The following is a 22,722-nucleotide window of genomic DNA, read 5'->3' on the forward strand; positions in this document are numbered from 1 at the left end:
ATTAGATATTTGGCTAGCTAAATATGATAGAAAAATTTAAAGGGGCCAATTTGGTAGATAAATTGTTTTGTAAAATCGGGAAGTTTTTGTACTATTTTTGTAGATTTCCCTAAGATGAGCCCCTAGATCCCTCATTTAAAATAAAATAAAATGATGTTCAATTTAAAAGATAGATAAGTGTGATGATATTTCTAACCCATAGTTTTTGTAATTTCACCTCATTTTTAAAAAATAATTGCACAAAGTGCACATTATTTTTAAAAAATTTTAAATTGAAAAATTTAGAGAATTAATTAATTAATTTTATCTTAATTTACTTTTCTGTAACTTAAATTTTTTTATTTTACTTGATTACAAAGATTGCTTTGACATAAGTTTGAATAGACTATTTTACCCTTATAATGTAAAACTACCAATAATTTACTTTAACTTCAATATTTTTTCATTTTATACTAAACTCATTGTTTCTAATCCTACTTTATTAGAATAATTATTAATTTTTAATTAAACTAACATTGTGTCTTTATGTCACAATGCTTATATAAATTATTAGGCTATCAAATTTATGTCATTTATGTGTAAGGATAATGAAAATAATAATTAGATTTCATTTAAAAATATTAGATTCTAAATCACAGAATTAAATACCTAAGTTATTAGATACAATAACTCATATTTTTTGGGGCAAATAATGAAAGGATTTAATTGATTAACTACAAATTTTTTTTATTAATTTGTATTTATTAAAAATATTGTGAACTCTGTAATTATTCCTTAAAAATGAGGTGGATTTATAAAAATAATAGGGTAGAAAAACACATTACATCGGCATTGGTGTTTTTTCCTTTTTTTTTTTCCAGTGAGTTAAGTGTATGTGAGACACCAAAAAAATAAATATAAATAAAACAACACAGCGCTTCGTTTGTTAGTATTGCATTAGTTTATTAGAATAAAACTTGTATTCATTGATAATTCGATGGTTTTAAGAACAAAATCTAGTCAACAAGTTTCAGTTAGGAAAAAAAGGGGAAAAAATGGTGTGTCTTAATATAATTAACGGCAATTCCTTGTTAATATACGACTTTTATTTCTCCTGTAATAATTTAATTGCTGTCTTGTTATGATTTTAGTATTGTTGGTTCCAACATTAATTATTGATTAACACTGGCAGACGAGCAGATTGGTCACGATGGCGATCATGTATCGATTAGTGTTGATGACATACTTGATGAAGTACCTGATGAATTATATCTTCCTACAATCCCAAAAGTACCTGAGCATCTACATAGTGTGGATGTAAAAGCCTATGAACCAGAAATGATAGCAATCGGTCCTTTTACCTACGAGCTCCGCTCTCAAAATCGCTTGAAAGGGATGGAAGAGCACAAAAAGCGATATCTGAAGAAGCTTCTCGAGCGAAGAGGGGAGGAGCTTGCAAGAACCCTTGTCTCGGACATGAGAAACTTAGAAGAGGAAGCTCGTAAATGTTATTCAGAACGAGTGAGTCTTACTTCACACGAGTTCGTGGAAATGATGCTCCTTGATGCTTGCTTTATCGTTGAGCTATTTCGTTACACAGCGCTAAACAACGGGGACGACCGTAATGACCCTATTTTCAGGATAATTTGGATCTCTAGGAAACTGGGCCGTGATTTGTTGTTAGCTCAGAATCAACTTCCCTTGTTCGTTCTTCAGAAGGTTTATGACAGGACTACGACACCCGGCGATAAAGATTTCCATGATATGATTTTCAAATTCTTCAGTTATGTATTTGAACAGGCACCAGCACCGACGGGCGGCGCACTAAATGCCGGCGAAGAAATAGAGCATCTACTGGACTTCATATACAAAAATTTATGGATAGCTCGTCCAAACATTCAGCAAGTACAAAATGAGCAAGTACAAAATGAGGAGTTCATACGGATACGATGTGCCACAGAGCTCCAAGAGGCTGGAATCAAGTTCGAGAAGATGCCGGAGACAGAAATGCACAAGTTGCCAAAGGCACCAATCTTGTTTGAAGAGGCTAAGGGAATAATGAAAATATCAGAATTGACTATTGATAATGAGACCGGGTCCTTACTCCGAAATCTGACTGTTTATGAGCAGTACCAAAATGCACGGTATGGTCCTCTCGTTAGTTTTTTAGATGTCATGGACGGTCTCATCAATACCGCAAAGGATGTGAAAATACTTTGTGAGAGCAGGATTCTTACTAACTATTTAGGTGACGAAGAAGTGGTTGCCCGGATGTCCAATAGGCTTGGAGTTTCTGTCTGTCTCCCGCCTGAGAATAATTACAAAGAAATGCTCAAGAATGTGAACAAGTACTGTGACAGAAAATGCAACAAGTGGATGGCGAACTTATGGCACAATTATTTCAATACTCCATGGGCAACCATTTCTTTCTTCGCTGCACTTGTACTGCTTATACTTACCGCCGTACAAACCGTGTTCTCAGTTCTAGCTTATTTCCAGTAATCATGCTTGGGGGAGGGCCTTGTCTTATGAATAAGCTCGGTTTCATGAATGTGGGACAATATTGTAGTGTATTGTATTAAGATGCTTTGTGATGTACTGTATCAAATAACAGTAGAAACAGTTAAAAGCAGCAAAAGTAGCAAATGAGTGCAGCTTAAAGTGACAAAAATACATGAACATAAAAACAGAGGCTAGTAGGCTATGGTGAAGAGCAGCAGGAAATCCTATCTACAACTAGCAATGCCAATATGCCATGATCAAGAAAGAACCTAACAATTAGATCGATATTGCAAGGGCTGTCATCATCAGATGCGATTGTTGATGCGAGATTCTGGTTATCCTCGTTCTACGACCAGGGACTCTGCTCGATCAACTTCACCACGACCAGGATCTCTCCTCGTAAAGCTTCTTCTCCAGAGGTTCCTGCGCACACAGACAGGTCAGAGTACGCCGGTTGTTTTCCCGACGCAAACCCTCCGACGCTCAAGTCAGATATGAAGGTTCGGGGAACGCTTGCCACAAATCTTATGGCTGTTAGGTTGTTTTCTCTCTTTTCTTAGTTCAAATAGCAAAAAATCTAACCCTTTTACCTTCGTTGGCTACCTTTTTATAGGCTTCCTCTGAGTCCCGGTTTTCCGCAGTTTACGCCCGTTGTTCTCCCCACGCTCGGATGTGGATGTCCCATTATCTTCATGATGGGCGAATGGAGATGGACCTCGTGCCTTGATTCTCGGATAGGAAGGCACGTCTCGCCAACTGCCGTTGACCGGGTCTCCTCGCCTCGAACCCTAGCGGGAGTGACCCTATGCCTCTAGCAAGGGTTCCGCCTCGCGAATGGCATATTCGTGGACGAGCAGAATATTCATGCTCCTGTTCCCTTGCTACCTGGCTCTTACAGGAGACACCTGCTCGCAGAATTCTGCCACCAAACATCTGCTCATCACATCTGGTCTCACCGAAGTATTTCCCTTAAACACTGGTCCCCCAGTTTCTGGTGTTGGGTAATGTAATGGACCAGCAGTAGAAACTCAGTGGTTCTTGGTCGCGTGGGACTGGAAAAGGCTGCCAAGGAAAATGCCCAAGGGGTGGAGCCAATCGTGATTGAGGAGGAAAGCTCTCCTCCTCATGCAATCCCTGCTGATGTTGGCGAGGCGAGCACCCCCCGGACGCAACTGGTGATACCCCCCCTGCACCTAAGGAGGCCCAGCCCGTCGACGCTGCTCGGCTTACTGATCCACCATCTTCTTGATGTATTTCTTGTCTTGTAATGAACCATGTTTGTGAAGATTCTCTCCTCTGTTAATTATTAACAAATTAAAAAAAATTTTTTGATTAATTTCTTGTGTTGTAATCATGAGTTATTTTTCGTTTGAGAATCTGCTCGTCTTCGTCTGATTGAGCAAGTTCTGGCTTGGCATATGGTTTCGCCACATGCCTTGGAAAATTCTTCAATGCTTGAGATTCTGCTCGCCTTCGCGTAGTCGAGCAGATCCTGGCATGTTTGGCTTCTGTCTCGCCATAAAACAGGCTTTGAGACTTGGTGAGCCATTGCATGCCTTAGTGACTTCTTCGATGCTTGGGGATTCTGCTCGCCTTCACGTGGTCGAGCAGATCCTGGCATGCTTGGCTTCTGTCTCGTCATAAAACAGGCTTTGAGACTTAGTGAGCCTTTGCATGCCTTAGATGATTTCTTCAAAGCTTGGGACTCTGCTAGCCTTCTCGTGGCCGAGCAGATCATGGCATGCTTGGCTTCTGTCTCGCCATAAACAGGCTTTGAGACTTGTCGAGCCTTTGCATGTCTTAGAAATTTTTTCGGTTCCCAGTGACTGAATTTCCTCGACATTCTATCAATTGCAGGATTCAACTTACATGGAATTGTTTCTTCATAAAATAAATAACGGCAAATACTAACAGAAAGAACTTGAAAATATCAATGACTCTTACTGGAAATATTTCCTGAGATGTGCTGCGTTCCATGGGCGCTTCACCTCGTGGCCGTCCATGCGAACCAGCTTGTACGCTCCTGGTCCAACTAGCTGCTTGACTCTATATGGTCCCTCCCAATTCGGACCGAGCACTCCTTGAGTCGAGTTTTTGGTGTTCTGATTTACTCTCCTTAACACCCAATCTCCGACCTTGATCTGCGGTACAGTCACCTTCTGGTTATAATACCGGGCAACCCTCTGCTGGTAAATGACTGATCGCTCGGCTGCTTGCTCCCTTTTTTCCGTCAGCAAGTCCAAATTCAAACACATCTGCTCGTCGTTTTCTTGCTCGTTGAAATGATCTGTTCGGTGTGTGGTCGTTCCTATCTCAGCTGGTATGACCGCTTCATGTCCGAAAGCCAAGGCGAACAGTGTCTCTCCCGTTGCTGTCTTATGGGTTGTCCTGTATGCCCATAGTACGCCTGATAGCTCATCAACCCAAGCACCTTTCTTTGCTCCAAGCCTGGTTTTCAAAAGCCTCTTGATGGTTTTGTTGGCTGCTTCTACTTGTCCATTCGATTGGGGGTGAGCAGGCGAGCAATACTTCAGCTCTATCCCGAGGTTCCGGCAGAAATCCCTGAAGCCGTGATTATCGAACTGCCTGCCATTATCCGTTACCAAGGCATAAGGGATCCCGTACCGACAGACCAGGTTTCTCCACACGAAGTCTGTCGTTTTCTTCTCTGTAATCCTGCTAAGGGCTTCGACCTCTATCCACTTCGTGAAGTAATCTATAGCAACTATTGCATGCGTTGCTGCTCCTCGTCCCTTTGGCAGCGGGCCGATCAGATCAATCCCCCATTGAGCAAATGGCCAAGGGGAGGCCATGGAGGTGAGTTTCTCTGGGGGTTGGTTGGAGAAACTTGCAAAACTCTGGCAACTTACACAGCTCCTGGTCTTCTCCTGTGCATCCTGGTGCATTGTTGGCCAGAAATATCCTTGCCTTAGAACCTTGTGGGCCAGTGACCTCCCACCAGAATGATTCCCTCAAATTCCTTCATGTACTTCTCTCAGTACGTAATCCGAGTTGTCCTCATCCAAACATCGAAGGAAAGGTAGTGTATACCCTCGCCGATACAGTACCCCATCAATCATCGTGTATCTCGAGGCCTGGGCTCTAACCTTCCGAGCTCGCAGCTTATTTAGTGGTAATACCCCGTCTCTGAGGTATGAAATTATCGGGTCCATCCATGAGCATTTTTGCTCTATCCGCAGCACCCCCAAATTCTACTCGATGTTAGGGCTGGACTTCACCTCCAAAAGGACCGACTTTGGTATTTTTTGGTCGACTACTGCTGCCATCCTGGCCAAAATGTCTGCTCGACTATTCTGCTCCCTGGGGATTTGTATCACCTCCACTGCTTCAAATTTCCCCATCATCTGCCTGACTATCTTCAGGTACTGTTCCATCTTCTCTTCTCTTGGTTGAAATCTTTCACTGACATGGTTCGCAACCAGCTGGGAATCAGTCTTAATCTTAACTCTGTCTGCTTTCACGGCCTTAGCCAATTCCAAACCTGTGATCAAGGCTTCATACTCTACCTGGTTATTTGTGGCTGCAAATTCTAACTTTACAGCATAAGAGATCTCCTCTCCCTCAGGGCCTTCCAATACAATCCCTGCTCCCCTGACGACCCATCCACAGACATCTGCCATACTTGAGCTTCGTCACTGTCTGTAACTACATCTTGTTGGTCTAAACATACTTCAGGCTCTGTGAATTCTGCTACGAAGTCGGCCATTGCCTGAGCCTTTACCGCTGCTCGGGGTTTGTAGTCTATGTCGAACTCGCTCAGCTCTATAGCCCACTTGACGAGCCGACCAGAAGCATCTGGCTTGTGCAGAGTTTGACGCAATGGCTGGTTTGTTATTACCGAGACTGGGAATGCTTGAAAATATGGCCTCAACTTTCGAGCCGCAACTACAAGGGCAAGTGCCCATTTCTCCAATGGTGGGTATCTGGTCTCAGCGTCGAGCAGGGCCTTGCTGGTGTAGTATATCGGATGCTGAACTCCTTCTTCCTCTCTCACCAGAACAGAACTGGCGGCTCGATCTGATACCGCCAAATACAGATATAACTTGTCCTCATCCCTCGGTGTGGACAGCAGTGGAGCTTGCTGCAAGTACTGCTTCAGGTTCTGGAAGGCTTCCTCGCATTCTGGTGTCCATTCGGTTTTCTTCCCCCTCCTTATCACTTGAAAGAATGGCTGACACTTATCTGTAGCCTTGGATATGAATCTGCTCAACGCCGCCAACCTCCCCGTGAGGCTCTGCATTTCCTTCAGGTTACGAGGAGACCTCATCTGCACAATCGCCTGGATTTTCTCGGGATTTGCCTCAATCCCTCTATGGCTCACTATGAATCCAAGGAATTTCCCTGACTCGACCCCAAAAGCGCACTTCTCCGGGTTAAGCTTCATCTTATACTTACTCAAAAGCCTGAAGGTCTCCTCGAGGTGTCTGACATGTTCCTTCGGGATTTTAGATTTGGTGATCATGTCATCCACGTACACCTCCATGGTTTTCCCGATCAACGGCTTAAAGACTTTGTTCACCAGCCTCTGATAGGTGGCCCCAGCATTTTTGAGACCAAATGGCATTACCCTGTAACAGAACAAACCCTGGTTAGTGATGAAAGCCGTGCTCTCCTCATCCTGCTCGTACATGGGGATCTGGTTGTATCCCGAGAACGCGTCCATGAAACTAAGCAGACCGTGTCCAGCCATTGAATCTACTAGCTGATCGATCTTTGGTAAAGGGAAGTTGTCTTTTGGGCACGCCTTATTCAGGTCTGTGAAATCCACACACATCCTCCACTTGCCATTTGTTTTCTTTACCAACACCACATTCGATATCCATTCAGGGTAATTGACTTCCCGAATGAACCCTACTCTCAAGAGCTTCTCCACCTCGCCATTTATGGCCTCATACTTCTCCTGGTTGAAGCACCTCCTCTTCTGCCTTACTGCCCGAGCGCCTTTCTTTATTGCCAACTTATGACATGCTATCTCAGGGTCAATCCCAGGCATGTCTTCGTGTGTCCAAGCAAACACATCTGCATGAGCCTGTAAGCATTTCACCAACTCCTGCTTTTGCTATCCCTTAAGTCTCGACCCGATTCTGATCGTCTTTCCCGGATTCTCTGGTCCCAGGCTTACTGTTTCCAGATCCTCTACAGGTTCTTGTCTGCCGTTCTTGTTTTGCACTCGGGTATCGAGGGATGTTATCTGCATTGCTTCCCTTGCTGCCGAGGAGTAGCAGCTTCTTGTGATCCTCTGGTCTCCTCGTACCACTCCAACTACCCCATTTACCCGGTACTTCAGAGCCAGATAGTGGTTGGACAGCACTGTTTCCTCTGCATTCGCCACCCCGTCGTCCTCATCAAAAATCTGCCTTGCCGGGGACTGCTCTTCCTTTCTATGGAATTCTCCCCGCAGGGGTATGTTACCTTTCTCACCACCAAGTCTCCCGGTGGTTTTTACTTCTCCTCGTACTACCGGGATCTGGTGCCACTCCACCTCCTCTCACCCTTTCTTCCTGGGTTACCCTTCGTTCGCTCCGCCGCTCATGCAGAATGGTTGTCAAGGACTCCATCTGCTTTTCCATCCATTCCATCCGGTCGAACATGGCTTTTTTCCGTGCCTCACTGGCTATCTCCCTCAGTGTCACGGAGTCGTTAAGCCTCATATCACCCCCTTGTGCACTACATCCTCCTGCCTCCATTGCTTTTCAGTTACTTCCCCTCACTTCTTGGTATCAACAGAAGCTTTTTGTTCAGCTCCCCACAGACGGCGCCAAAATGTTGATGCGAGATTCTGATTATCCTCGTTCTAGGACCAGGGTCTCTGCTCGATCAACTTCACCACGACCAGGATCTCTCCTCGTAAAGCTTCTTCTCCAGAGGTTCCTGCGCACACAGACAGGTCAGAGTACGCCGGTTGTTTTCTCGGCGCAAACCCTCCGACGCTCAAGTCAGATATGAAGGTTTGGGGAACGCTTGCCACAAATCTTATGGCTGTTAGGTTGTTTTCTCTCTTTTCTTAGTTCAAATAGCAAAAAATCTAACCCTTTTACCTTCGTTGGCTACCTTTTTATAGGCTTCCTTTGAGTCCCGGTCTTCCGCAGTTTACGCCCGTTGTTCTCCCCACGCTCGGATGTGGATGTCCCATTATCTTCATGATGGGCGAATGGAGATGGACCTCGTGCCTTGATTCTCGGATAGGAAGGCACGTCTCGCCAACTGCCGTTGACCGGGTCTCCTCGCCTCGAACCCTAGCGGGAGTGACCCTATGCCTCTAGCAAGGGGTCCGCCTCGCGAATGGCATATTCGTGGACGAGCAGAATATTCATGCTCCTGTTCCCTTGCTACTTGGCTCTTACAGGAGACACCTGCTCGCAGAATTCTGCCACCAAACATCTGCTCATCACGTCTGGTCTCACCGAAGTATTTCCCTCAAAGAGCGATAAAAAAAAAAAAAATTCTATCTGAATAGACCTAATGTGCAAGTTTGAGATTTGGTACACATGGCCAAATATATATATATATAACTATTCAACAGTCATATAAAACACAGTTTTATACTACATTATTCAACAGCTTAAATTATTTTATAAAAATACATGAATACTTATTTAAGGGATAATCAATTACAGCATGGAATCTCTTGAGAAGATTTGGTGATAAAATTGATCCAGAAAAGTTTGAAATAGTTTGAATGACCAAGTGCGAATTGTACCTATGATAGCACCACAATGCATGTTGGCATATGGCTCTTCGCAGGTGATGATTTCCCACAATGCCATACCAAATGAGTAAACATCAACCTAGACAAAGAAAAGAAAGCTTAAATGATGTTATCACCATATAGGTTTCCACACTTATATTTGCTTCTATTATGATTATTCGAAAAAAAGAGAAAATAAACCCTCACCTTTTCAGAGATCCTATTGTTGCTGCCATTCAATAGCTCTGGTGCCATCCACGGAAGGGTTCCACACACGCCACCGGATACAAGTTTATTGCATTTAATTCTTGACAAACCAAAATCTCCAACCTGCAAAAGCAGGAAAGTCAATTCTGAGTGAAATATGCTATTCTTCCAATCATTTTATGCTCGCAAATTAAAAGATCCAAAGACATTAGCCTACGTATGCTTTTAGTAACAGCATTTAATTAATCACATGTCAAGAGCAAGGGTGTCTGCAAGTGTTGACACAAAGTAGAAGAAGGCCATATTCAATATTATCTAAGTTTTTGCCAACTTGCAAATCGGTCGTTGGGGATCCCTCAAATTGACAAGCAAATTGTCACACTTCAAATCAAAATGCATGATATTCTTCATATGTAAATAGTCCATGCCAAAAGCAGCATCCATCATGAGCATTAGCTTTTTGCGGCGATCAAGTATTCTGCAGGAATAGTTTTAAAGACTCTGTGAATCTACTCCCTGTTTGAGATATGTACAAGGGAAAATAAGATATGCTAGTCGACTCACCTGTCCTTCCTTGCAAGGACATGCCTCAGTGATCCATTCACCATATATTCAGTTACAGTGGCCATTGTTCCTCCAGGTGCATTGGGGACGACACCATAAAATGCTACTACATTTGGATGGTGAAGATTTGATATGATATGCGCCTCTCTCCAGAAGTCTTTAATCTGTATATTTACTAATGTTATATTTCCACCCCAAGAAGAAAAAACAAATTCTGTTTGATAACGACTAATTTGTGAACTCCCCGTGCATCGACTTGCCATCTCTTTGTACAAAAGGTTGGGTGAAATTTTTTATTTTTCCATATTTAGAAAAATAAGGATGTCAACACAAAGCAAAGTACTATGTATTTTATCTAGTGTGGATGGGCATGCAACTGTTTGTACAAAGAGTTACTGGAAGAAGGAACATTGCAGACTCCAATGCACATCTGCTCTAGATTTTGCCTCCCTATATATAATGAAGATATATACTAAAGAGTGGGATTTTAACTATTCTGATCTAAAGAGTCCAAAAGGTAGGATATAATCTTGCAGTGTCATTTTACATGCATGCTTTTATTAACCCAAAAAAAAAATTGTTAAGCATTTTAGAGCAAAAATTTTCAATAACTTGTTTCTGATTTTCCACAACTGAAAGGTTTAATGCATATTAAAAAAATTAAATTGTACAAATATGAATATCGTGATAAGAGTATCTTGAGTAGAAGGAAAGAGAAGACCCACCAACCGTTCTTGTTCTGATGATCTGCCCAAAAAACAACTCTTTTTGATTCTCTTAATGGCAATATCTGTTCCCCTCCATTTTCCACGATAGACAGTTCCAAATGTACAGGAACCTAACTCTTCCAATTCTTCAAGATCACTGTCCTTGATTATCTGCAGATAAGCATATGAATAATGCATTTAATTCAACATATATAGACTTTCACAAAAGCTTTTATATAAAAATTAAAAGGAAATATACTTACAGAACTTGGGTTTATGCATTCTTGATTAGCAAGCATCTTGTCTTTATGACTGTTTTCTGACGGTTCAGTTTGGGCACAATATGCAATTCTAGGCTTTCGCCCCTCAGATGATACTCTCCTGATAAATACCTTGTCAGCCCCATAGTAATATTTGTGGTCTTCGTCATTGATTGTACCCTCTCTACTTGAAGCAGGATTCATCAATTTCTGAAGACAGCATACAGAAATGACTGAAATTTGGGTAAATTTACATCTGAATTTTTTAATTTTTATTTATTATTTACTGATCCCATGCACCTTAGATATATGTATTCTGTTATGTGCTTTCATTTTTTATTATTTGACTTTTCAAACAATTTGTTTAAGTGATTTTTGTGTCTACATTTCTTTGGCATCATTGATTCTATTAAACAAAAGTTGGTATGATTGTCAAATAACAGGCTTGTAGGCAGAAAAGCCTACTTAGAGTCTTAGATAAAAAGGGATTTAATTTCTTTAATTCAAGTTTTAACCAGTTCTTTGCCCTTTTATTTTTCAATAAATCTCGCTTGACGAGGCCAACTTCGAACTTCCGTTAAAAAAATAAATACAATAATTCAATTACTAAGTACCACTCACGAGACAAGTATGGGCCATTGGTTTCCAGAGTTTTCATTCCATGAAGACATTATTAAGAAGCTAGCTAGCACTGCAATGAAGACATATGTGTAAGATTCAGAGAGTGAAATAAGGGCGTTTCTTAACAAGTTTGTTTCACTACCAGTTCATCCATACTTTGTTTTATTGCTCTTATTCGAGTGATCGGTAGTGGTGATGTTTCCTCAGTTCATCTAGATCTGATTTGAAGTAACTGGATAAACATATATATTGCTCTTACTCTACTGAACATTAATATCAGGAGAAATTTAAGCTTTTCGATCTTAGTTCCTCTACTTTATTATATCATAACTAGTCATCAAATATAGTTTTTTTAAGCCCAAACCTCAGTTCATATTAAGAGAAATAGGCCTAGGTCCTCTGAAAGTCAATCCAAATTTGGAGTGTTGGGCCTTGGCAGGGGCTATTGTGGGCTTAAATTTGAATAAATGTAATCAGATAATAATCAACAATAAATTAAAAAAAAGTTTGTCTTAATTAAAACTATTATTTAAGCTATAAATAAACTTTCACTTATTAATAAAAAATACAGATAAAAAATTAGTTTAAATGCAACAAGTTGAGGGCATAGGTTCAAGTGATATCAATTGTATGATGTGACTCTTATTCCTCTCTTATTTGAATAGAGGTAGATAATTTCACCCACAAATGTGGATATATTTTTTTGAAACTACTCACAAGTGTGGATATTAGAGAGGAGGATATATTTTAGTATCGATATTCAAACAGTTAGCTCCTGCTAGTTTACTCTAATTACAAATACAATAAACAGTCAACGTAAATTTATCAGCTCTTAAGAAGGTGTGGATAAGTTATATTACATTTTACTTAAGAGTTGCACTAATAACTTAACATGTACATCCAATCAAACAACAATTATTTTAAATTTTGAGATGAATTTTATTAAATACTGAAGTAATTATTATAATTATTTTAAATTTTTATTTTTTATTTCTCTTATCTAAGAATTATTAATTCAATACTTAGAACAAACTCAATTCAGTAATAAATATTCGTCACTGTAAAATTTATGAGTAAATTAGTACTGGTTTTAAAGTATTTCTGTCAAACTTTTCTATCTGAATATCATTACCCAAAATTTATTGCATTATTTGTGTTAAAAGAAAAAAAAAATGAATGAGAAACATTTCGACCAAAGTGTTGGGACTGGACCCACATGCAGTCTCCTTTGTATTATTAGTAAACATTTTGCTTTCTTTTATCAAAAGAAAGCAGAGGATCGAATTCCTTGCAATGGTAAGATTGGGATCTTGTCAAGCAAGAATCATTGCACTGGAAAGATTGCGATCTCATCAAGCAATAGGAACGGCAGCCTTCAAACAAGTAAGTTATCACAAAATTGTTTAAAATAATGTATTTTATAGCGGTGAAACATTAATTGAATTTTGGTATTACTAAGGAAACAAGAATTGAAATTGAAACAATTTTTTAAGTTGTTTACGGTCATTCAATTAGTTGGTTATTTTTGTTGATTTTGTTCCACTTCCTCTTCTTGTACAAGTAGTGCGGTAACTATAATTCTTAGATGTTGAAACTATTATCAATCACTAGTTGTTAGCTAATACACATCTGAATTTTTGAAATTCAGACATAATTCTTGACATTCATGGTAACTTTTATGAAAATTTAAGTACTTGTGTTTTCTGTGGATGTCAATAATTTATGGAAATGCAGATTTCAACATTGTTGAAATTTTATAGTGCTTGAGATTGTGACTTAAATGCAGACCAAGACATGGCAAGTGAACCAGCTGACATAGTGCTTGATCTTGTTGGGGAAAAGCTTCGTCGTCTAACTGCTACGCCATCTGATCAGTTCAACATTTTCAAGGTGCCTGATGTACTGCGAAAGTTAAATGAAAAGGCTTATGAACCAGAAATGCTAGCAATCGGTCCTTATCATCACGGCAAAGAACAATTATTGGGCTTTGAAGAGCACAAAACGCGGTATCTTAAAAAACTTCTAGAGCGTACGAGTATACCTTTGTCAGACTACGTCATGGCCATGAGGGCATTGGAAGAAAGAGCTCGAAAGTGTTATGGAAGATCTATAAGTTTAAACAGAGATGAGTTTGTGCAAATGATGCTTCTCGATGGTTGCTTTATTGTTGAGTTAATTTGCAAGTTTTCTCGACACCCAAGACACTTGAGAGGAGATGATGACCCAAATTTTAAACTAGGTTGGATGTTACCTTCCATAGCACGAGATATGTTTTTGCTTGAGAATCAACTTCCATTTTTTGTTATTTGGAAGTTGTTTATCATGATTCATGACTGACATGCCTAGTGATTCAAGGAACAAAAGCTTTCTTGTCATGATCCTGCATTTTTTCAATGGCATATTACCAGGGAAAGGTTGTCGAAGAGATATTGTTTATCAAGTTGATGTTTACCCCATAAATGAAATAAAACATTTGGTCCATTTAATACACGAAAATTGGCTTCCTTCACCTGCAGGAGTTGACGCATATAGGAATAATGCCACAAATAATCGTTACTGGAGCTTCATTGGTTCTGCCACAGAGATTCAAGAGGCTGGAATCCACTTCCGGAAGGTTGAGGTCCTTAAAGATGATTCCTTGTTCGATATTAAGTTTGAAAATGGGGTAATGAAGATGCCGTCCTTGGAAATTGGTGATGCTACAGAAACAATTTTACAGAATTTCATTGCATACGAGCAGTGTTCTCAAGACTTAAATCCGAAGCATGTAATCGATTTTGTCGAATTCCTGAACTGCCTCATCAAATCTTCAAAGGATGCTGAATTACTCCGCCGTCGTGGAATAATTGAGAATTTGTTAGGAGATGACGAAGTGATTGCAACCTTATTGAACAAGCTTAGTGATCGTCTTGTACACGGTGATGCGCAGTTCTATGTTATGCCGCTGGTGAGCACACCGAACAGCAAGGTTTCCACACTTTTCAAGCAAGTGCAAGCTCCCATAATTTTAAAAAAACGAGTGAATGGCAAGAGAGAATAGAGAGAGAAATTCAGAGAAGAAGAAGAAACTGAGTCCAGAATTTTATATATCCATCAAATACAACCATGGAAATACTTATAGCAGCAAGAATATGCTCACAGCTGTCGAAAATAAATAACAACCTCTCTCTATAACAAAAATTATTCTCTAAATAGCTAAGGCCGTTAGAAACCGAATCCTCTGCTCATATATGCTCAGTGTGTGTAATCCTTGAACCATTTGGGAGGCTTCCTTACGCGACTTGGCTTGATGATATCTTGGGGTCGGTTTTGGATAGCCTCACTTGAGTTTGCCTGGGCCTTTTCCTCGCTATTGATAGAGCTAGCTGAGTTGGGCTTGTCTAACTGTAATATTGGGGTTGTATCATTCTATTACGGTGACGTTTTTCACGAAATGGCTTTGCATTGCAGCAGGCCTCGTAATCAGTGGATGGTCGTGTTGAGGCGGCGTCTTGAAAACTTGAGGGCCTGGTTGAGGCACAATTATTTCAGCACTGGATTGGCAATCATATCCTTTGTTGGTGCTGTTGTCCTTCTTCTCCTAACGTTGCTGCAAGCTCTGTTTGCAGTTCTTTCTTATTATCAACAAGCGCCAAGTCATTGAGTATAAAAGCAGGTGCAGTGATTGTGGTATTGGAGACATGTATTAATTCGAAGCGCAACTGAAATACGGTTGTAGGGACTGGCTGTGTTATGCAAAATCTGTGTGAAAAAATTCTCACTCCAAAGGAGTGTAAATTGAATTCACAAACCGCAATTGAGTTGCCAATAGGAAATCGACCACCTGTCAATGAATTCTTAAATTGCCTATTTAATATTTCAATTTGTTTATGCTTTTGCAATAAATAAAATATTTTCCTTTGCTCGCTAAAAATGCTTTAGAAGGCTTTCAGAACAAGTGCATTTATTTCCGTTTTGGCTGCATTTTTCATGCTTCTGGGGTCCTACTCAATACAAACCAAAAAATTGCGGCACAAACATCTTTTTACAGTTCTTGCTTATTTAAATAAATGACAGGCTCTGTTTCAATAATAATGATAGAAAATTATAAATGTCGATTTGAGATTTGGGGTTGCCAATGTTATTGTATCATATACAACTTTAGTAACGGTTACAATATCGTGTTTGATATATGTATGTCCGTAGGTGTTCGACAGAATGCCCAGATGAAGTGGTTTTGACGGGGAAGCCTAAATTGAAAATTTGCAGCAAATGAACGAGAGCCTCTAGAAGGTTTGGGGCAAGAACAATCGAGAATAGTGCAAGACAAGGATGTGAATCACCAAAGGATAATTCACTGACGTAATCTAGACCCCTTGATTTATATTTAAAGTAGGTTCAACGAAGCATTAACTAATTAATCATAAAACAACTTTGAATTTGATGTCTACATGATTTGCTCTAGCTAGGAATTTTACATAGGCTCCCGTTTAAATTTATACTTCAGTAAAGACCAAGCCATATAAGGTTCTCGATGCTATATCTCTGCTGCGTAATTTTAACTCTTAGATTTTTGGGTTTCTTTAAAATTGAGGCTGATCCTCAACTTCAAATTTTAATATATTTTCATTTATTTTTTGACTTTATTATGGACTTAACTCTCCAAATTACCGACATTTTTAAAGCTAAATAAATTTTAAGAAAGGATAAAATTTCAACTTGTCTCTTACTTACAGATCGTCTTTAATCCACTATCTAAAAAGTTGAAAACATCAATTTAATCCCATTTACTTTTTAAGAAGAAAAAGAAAAATCATCAATTCTAGCAGCCGTGTTGGGCTTTTAAGATCTTCTTCTTCTTCTTCTTCTTCTTCTTCTTATTATTATTATAAGTGCATGGGTTGATGGTAGGGGTGGCAAAACGAATAAACGAATCGAATTCGAATTGAATCGTAAACGAATTGGGTTAAAATTCTATGGATTCGGATTCGATTCGTTTATTAAACAAATTGAAATTTCATGATTCGGATTTGATTCATTTATTAAACGAATATTTGGTTTGATTCGTTTAATTCGTTTAAGAGAATTGATAAACGAATCGAACCGAATCGAATCGAATCAGGATTCGTTACAATTCATTTAGAAAAATATAATTAATAAACAAAATTAAGTAAAATAAAATATAAAAAAAATCACAAATTTAGCATTCCAGAACAAAATACAAATAACTCAAACCATATTATGCAGTCATCCAAATACCAAATTATAAATCCCTAATAATACAAATAACAATAATTCAAATTCAAATTATAAAGTAAGGTAATTTCTTTAATTCTCTTCATTTGTCTTTTTCACCTTGAAAACAAAAATCCTACACCAAAAAGTAAATAAAATGTTGTTAACATATATAAACGAAATAATTCAAATTAATTGAACAATAAAAGATCATATATATATATATATATTAAAATTAATTAATTAATTTTTAATTTTTTAACAGTGATATAATTGAAGAGTATGAGCAAGAAATAAAAAAGCTTGCACTAATATTATATTATATTATATATATATATATAAATTTATTTTTTAAAATTTTTAACAATGACATAATTGAAGAATACGAGCAAAAAATAAAAAAAACTAACAGCCTGGCACTAATGGACTCTTTGAATTCGTCTTGATGGAAAAAGCTAAAAGCATACATAGTTTACAACATATCTTTCGAAATGAAAAAGCAAGCACTTGGATGCAAAAATAATAAAAAAGAGAAAAAGAAGTGGAGCTTACTTTGGTGGTGACTGCTGCTGGTTGAGTGACGTTGATAAACTGTGAAATCAACCCTGAATTGCTAAGAGATGAAGGTAAAGAGATGTGAAATGTAAGAATTAAGATTAGGGCCGGCTGCTTTAATTGCTTTGACTTTGCTTTAGTTTAAAATTACAATATTAACCTCTAAATTTTAAAACGTTTTCAAATAAATTTAGGGATACAAAAGTAATTTAATTAAACGAATAATAAACGAATATTAAAGAATTGATCTGTATTCGATTTGTTTATGACCCGTTTATTAAATGAATCCTAAACGAATAAACGAATCAAAATCTTTAAACTTGTATTCGATTCGTTTAATTAGCGAATCGAATCGAATTCACCCATTTATTAAATGAATCAATTTTTTCAAACCCAAACCCATTTAATTCGCATCGAATCGAATCGAATAAACGAATCCTGACCCATATTGTCACCCCTAGTTGATGGGCCTAAAAAAACATGCTAGACACGCGAACTTGAAAAATCACGCCATACATGCAGGCTTGGGAAAAAAAATGTTGGTGGAACTTTTTTAGTGTATGGTGCACGACACCACTTGAGCACAGCACGTGTGGGTTTGTGTGGGCCGGCACAACAAAACCCATCAAGTGAGAGGGCCATGTTGTGCTGGCCAATGGGCCCCATTAGACCTCAATTTGAGAGCTGGCGCGGCCCGTTGGCCATCATTAGGAGTGCTAATATTAATAGTTTTAAGAAATAAAATTAACAATAATAATAACATAACAAAAAATCTAATAATCAAATGAGAAACAATCAATAATAACAACAATAAATTAAAAAAAAAACAAAGACAATACTTCTAATTATTCACCTGCTTCCCTAGTACCACGCTCATGGACTTTGAGATTTCTCAATATATCATCATGTAAGAACATGAGAATGCACATGCATCATGAATTTTTTTTATTTTTAAAGAATGCATTAATAATGAAATTGAACAAGAAGAAGAAAAACAATGTCTGGGAATTTTTCACAACAAGCATTAATTCATGAAATCAAGATTCTAATTTCCTCAAATAAGTAAAGATTAGAGAAATTTAAGCTTGGGTGTGTGTGTGTGTGCAAACAACTCAATCTAAATCTTTTTTTCCAAAAAATTCATCAATTTTCACAGTCAAAGTCTTAAATATAAAATATAGAGTTGGTCAAACTAATCTTATCATTTTGATTCTAATTTTTGACCATTTCAATTGACAGACTTCTTTTTTTTTTGTTATAATAATAGCAAAGCCCCCTTTTTTTAAATTAAAAAACTGCGGTCAAGAGCTTTCACTCTACCCCTTAAAGTAGCCTTCTTCTCATGGTAGTTTGTCATCTGTCATATTTGTGATACACAGACTCAGATTACTCAAGGATAGCCTCACTCTTAAGAGTTATAGGTATTTATTTTTTACCATAGTGTCTGCATATATTTGAGGTCTTATGACAAGATAAGAATTAAGGCAAACAGTCATAACTCAAGTGTTAATATCAAAATCTTGAGTCAAAGTAAATACTGAATTGTCATTCATGTGCTTTTGAAGAAAGGTTAAATAACTCTAATTAAAACTTTTTCAAACTTTCAAATCTTTAGAAACATGAAAAATTGCTTGTCATTTAAAAAAAAAAGAACACAAAAACAATGATTTAAACTTAAAATTATAAATGTAAGTCCTATATCTAATTGCACAAATGCATGATTTAAAACTAAATGAGAAATAAACATTTTGACTTACATGGAACACACACCTAAAGTTTTCCTTAAAGTTTCAAATCGTTTGGAGTCTAAAACTTTTGTGAAAATATATGCAAGTTGTTTTTCTGTATCAATGTATTCTAAGGACATGAACTTACTCGCAACTAAATCTCTAATGAAGCGATGATGAATATCGATATTCTTAGTCCTAGAGTGTTGAACAAGATTTTTAGAAATATTGATAGCACTCGTGTTATCACAAAACATAGTCAAAGTATCCTGAACCATACCATAATTTGCAAGCATTTGTTTCATCTAAAGTAATTAGGTGCAACAACTTCTAGTTGCAATATTTTCAGCTTCAACCGTGGAAAGAAAAACTGAATTTTGTTTCTTACTATGCCACGACACTAAGTTATTTCCAAGATAAAAACATCCTCCAGTAGTGCTTTTTCTATCATCAGTATTTCCAGCTTAATTTGTATCACTATATCCTACAAGAATTGAATTAGTGTTATTAGTGTACCAAATATCATAATTAACTGTTCCACTGACAAAACGAATGATTCGTTTGACACCAGTTAAGTATAATTCCTTTGGATTTGCTTGGTACCTAGCACATACACCAACACTGAAACATATATCAGGTCTACTTGCAGCCAAATAAAGTAAGCTACCAATCATACTGTTGTAAAGACTAGGATCAACACTAGAATCATTATCATCAATAGTCAACTTGGTATTAGTACTCATAGGGTTCTCATGTGTTTTGCAGAATGTAAGCCAAACCTCTTAACTAAACTCTTGGCATACTTACTTTGATTAACAAAAATTTCATTCTCCATTTGTTTAGCATAGGTTTCTTTATTTAAGATATCATTCAAAAAGGCACTCTTAACATCCATTTGAAATAATTTAAAGCCTATTAAACAAGCAACTGCAAAAAGAAAATGAACATATTCGAGTCTAGCAATAGGTACAAATGTTTCATCAAAGTCAACACCTTCAATTTTGTTATTAAAAATCCATTTGGTTCCTATAACATTTGTGTGACTTGGTATAGGTACTAGCATCCAAACATCAGTTCGCTCAAATTGTTCTAATTCTTCTTGCATAGCTTTGACCTAAAATTCATCAACTAAAGCTTTCTTCACATTCTTAGGTTTAGTTAAAGATACAAAACAAGTAAATCTTACTAGATTTGCATGCCTTTTCCTTGTGATCATTTGTTCATCAAGATTACCTAGAATAAGATCAAATGGGTGACTTTTCTTAACTATTGATGATAGTTCCTTTCTAATTGGGTCCTGTAGGTCAATGGTTGCTTGGAGTTTTGAAACTTTCTCCTTCACATTCTCTGGTGTTTCCTTAGAGGTGTCTTCTTCAACATGTTCTTTTTTTTTTAAAGAAGGTTCACTAGATTGACCTTCCTCAATAACTCGAACTTCAGGAGTAGTTGGAACAACATTTGGTGTTTCTAAAAGATTGGTTATCTCTTCCTCAATTAAGTAATCTGCAAAATCTTGATAATCATTAATAACCACATTTGCAGATTCAACAATATTTTGAGTTATCATATTATTAGAGTAACCAAGAAAAACACCTTCATCACTTTTTGAATCATATAAACTAAGATGTTCGCAATCATTCAATATAAAGCACATACTCCCAAAAATATGAAAGTAATCTAGATCAGGTTTTTTATCTTTCCATAACTCACAACGAGTTTTCTTAGTACTTGGACGAAGATAAACACGATTAATGGTGTAGTAAGCAATGTTAAGTGCTTCAGCCCATAATCTCTTTAAAAGTTTCTTTGAGTTTAACATTATTCGTGCCATTTCCTGCAAGGTCATATTTTTCCTCTCAACAACACCATTTTGTTCTAGAGTAATGGGTGAGGAAAACTCATGTGAAAGTCTATGTAAATTACATCTTCTTCAAAACAACAGTTTTAAACTTCTCTTCCATGATTACTTCTAATTCTAATATTATTGCAATTTTGTTCATTTTTAACCTTTTCACATAGTTTTCTGAACACATCAAATATATCTGATTTTTCTTTAATAAAGTCAACCCATGTATACCTATAGAAATCATCTACACACAAATGCGTACCTTTTTTCAACCAAACTTTCAACTTGCATTGGTCCCATAAGGTTCATATGAAGTAGTTGTAGCACCTTTCATGTTGCTCTATCCTGAATGGCTTTATGCTACGCTCTTTGTTGTTTTCTAGAATGACATGAACCATATTCCAGGTTGTTTCTTATTAAGCATTAGAACTCTTTTTACAACACCTATTTTCACAATTCTAGTCAGTAATCTATAGTTCAAGTGACCTAACTTTCGATGCCATAATTCTTTGTCATCAAGAATGGTCTTATGACAAATAATTGAGCTAGTCAGTTTATAACAATGATCAGATGAACGAATTCCTTCTAAAATGTAATTTCCATCAACATCAAGAACGTGACATTTGTTTTTGTCAAAGTTGACAAACAAGTTTTGATCACATTTGACTAATACTGAGTAAATTTGCTTTGAGATCCTCCACATGCAAAACATTGTCAAGTTTTGGAAAACCTTCCACATTCAAAGTTCTTTTTCCAAGCACTCAACTTTTCAAACTATCCACAAAAGTTACATTTTCTTGATCAAGTTTTTGCTAATTGATCAAGATACTTCTATCACTTATCGTGTCCAGAATAACCAATATCAAAGTACCAAAAATCAATAGTGCAAGTTCTCAAGGAAATAAAGGACACGTAAGCTTTATAATGAGTCTTCCTCATCCAAGTAGTTCTAAGTTTATTTTCCCTTGTCTCAACCTCAGGTCTAGGTGTCATCCTAAGTTTTCCATGAGAATAATTAAAGAACATAGCCTTTTTCATATATTTAATGAGCTTAAAGTAATTAGGTCTTATATGTCCTTTCATATGACAAAAATGACAAGTGGGAATAAACATATTATTCTTACCTTGAAGAATTGGTGAAGAATGTGCAATAGCTTTACCTTTTTAAAAATATGAAACTTTAATTATTGGTGGAGAAGCTGTAACTTGAGAAGCTTTAACAAACATAACTTCAGAATTTAAGTCTTTACCATCTTGATATCCAAGACCATGATGATCTGAGCTATACTTGCCAATTAACAAAATATGATCTAACTTTTGAGTTCTAAAATTCATCATTTTGAGTGACTTTTTAGTGTTCTTTAATTCTGTGGTCACTGCAAGTAGTTGATTATCTTTGTCAGCAAGTAAAGACTTGTAATGAATTAGCTCACTTTCAAGTTTTGCCTTATCATCCAAAAGATTGGATACTTGACTCATCAGGGTCACATTCTCATTGTAGACTTCTTCCCATTTAACGAACATCATCTTGTAGCTTTCATGAAAAGCTTTCTTATCATTTATATTAATGTCACTAACGTTGCTATCTGAATCATTATTCTTATTAAAATGTTGCACAATTGTGTCAAGACGGAAATCAGTGTCTTCCTGGCAAGAAGCCAAGTACAAGGCTTCAGATGTGGATGCATCTCTGATGTTTGATTCCTGTTTACTGCCATCATTATGGACAACAAGTTCTCCAACGAGGTCTTCTTCATCAATGCTATCATTAAAATCATCATCACTCAAAGTGGATTGCATTGCTTTTTTTTTTCATAAGAGTGTTAGCACA

General features: G+C 37.4%; 3 protein-coding genes and 1 long non-coding RNA gene across 4 annotated transcripts; 2 read left to right on the forward strand and 2 right to left on the reverse strand.

The window, feature by feature from the left end:
* The first annotated feature begins 1,167 nt into the window (after window positions 1-1,167).
* On the forward strand, window positions 1,168-2,481 carry LOC102609055 (UPF0481 protein At3g47200-like). Its single transcript, XM_025102638.2, has one exon. The coding sequence runs from the start codon at window positions 1,318-1,320 to the stop codon at window positions 2,479-2,481; it is 1,164 nt and encodes a 387-aa protein (XP_024958406.2). The 5' UTR covers window positions 1,168-1,317.
* Window positions 2,482-8,640: 6,159 nt separating this feature from the next.
* Window positions 8,641-11,132, reverse strand: LOC127899911 (probable serine/threonine-protein kinase SIS8). The gene is made up of 7 exons (XM_052434058.1): window positions 10,932-11,132; window positions 10,687-10,839; window positions 9,962-10,125; window positions 9,725-9,875; window positions 9,398-9,520; window positions 9,203-9,290; window positions 8,641-8,918 (listed from the first exon to the last, which is right to left on the reverse strand). The coding sequence occupies exons 1-7, from the start codon at window positions 11,130-11,132 to the stop codon at window positions 8,641-8,643; spliced, it is 1,158 nt and encodes a 385-aa protein (XP_052290018.1).
* Window positions 11,133-12,766: 1,634 nt separating this feature from the next.
* LOC127899682 (UPF0481 protein At3g47200-like) lies at window positions 12,767-14,447 on the forward strand. Its single transcript, XM_052433222.1, has 2 exons — window positions 12,767-12,932; window positions 13,336-14,447. Exon 2 carries the CDS (start codon window positions 13,344-13,346, stop codon window positions 13,884-13,886), a length of 543 nt encoding a protein of 180 aa, XP_052289182.1. The 5' UTR covers window positions 12,767-12,932; window positions 13,336-13,343; the 3' UTR covers window positions 13,887-14,447.
* Window positions 14,448-16,709: 2,262 nt separating this feature from the next.
* On the reverse strand, window positions 16,710-17,439 carry LOC127900028 (uncharacterized). The gene is made up of 2 exons (XR_008051987.1): window positions 17,316-17,439; window positions 16,710-16,899 (listed from the first exon to the last, which is right to left on the reverse strand). It is a non-coding gene; the product is annotated as an uncharacterized LOC127900028 (long non-coding RNA).
* Window positions 17,440-22,722: the final 5,283 nt, after the last annotated feature.

This window comes from Citrus sinensis, chromosome 9 (assembly GCF_022201045.2).
Source record: "Citrus sinensis cultivar Valencia sweet orange chromosome 9, DVS_A1.0, whole genome shotgun sequence".
Lineage (NCBI taxonomy): Eukaryota > Viridiplantae > Streptophyta > Magnoliopsida > Sapindales > Rutaceae > Citrus > Citrus sinensis.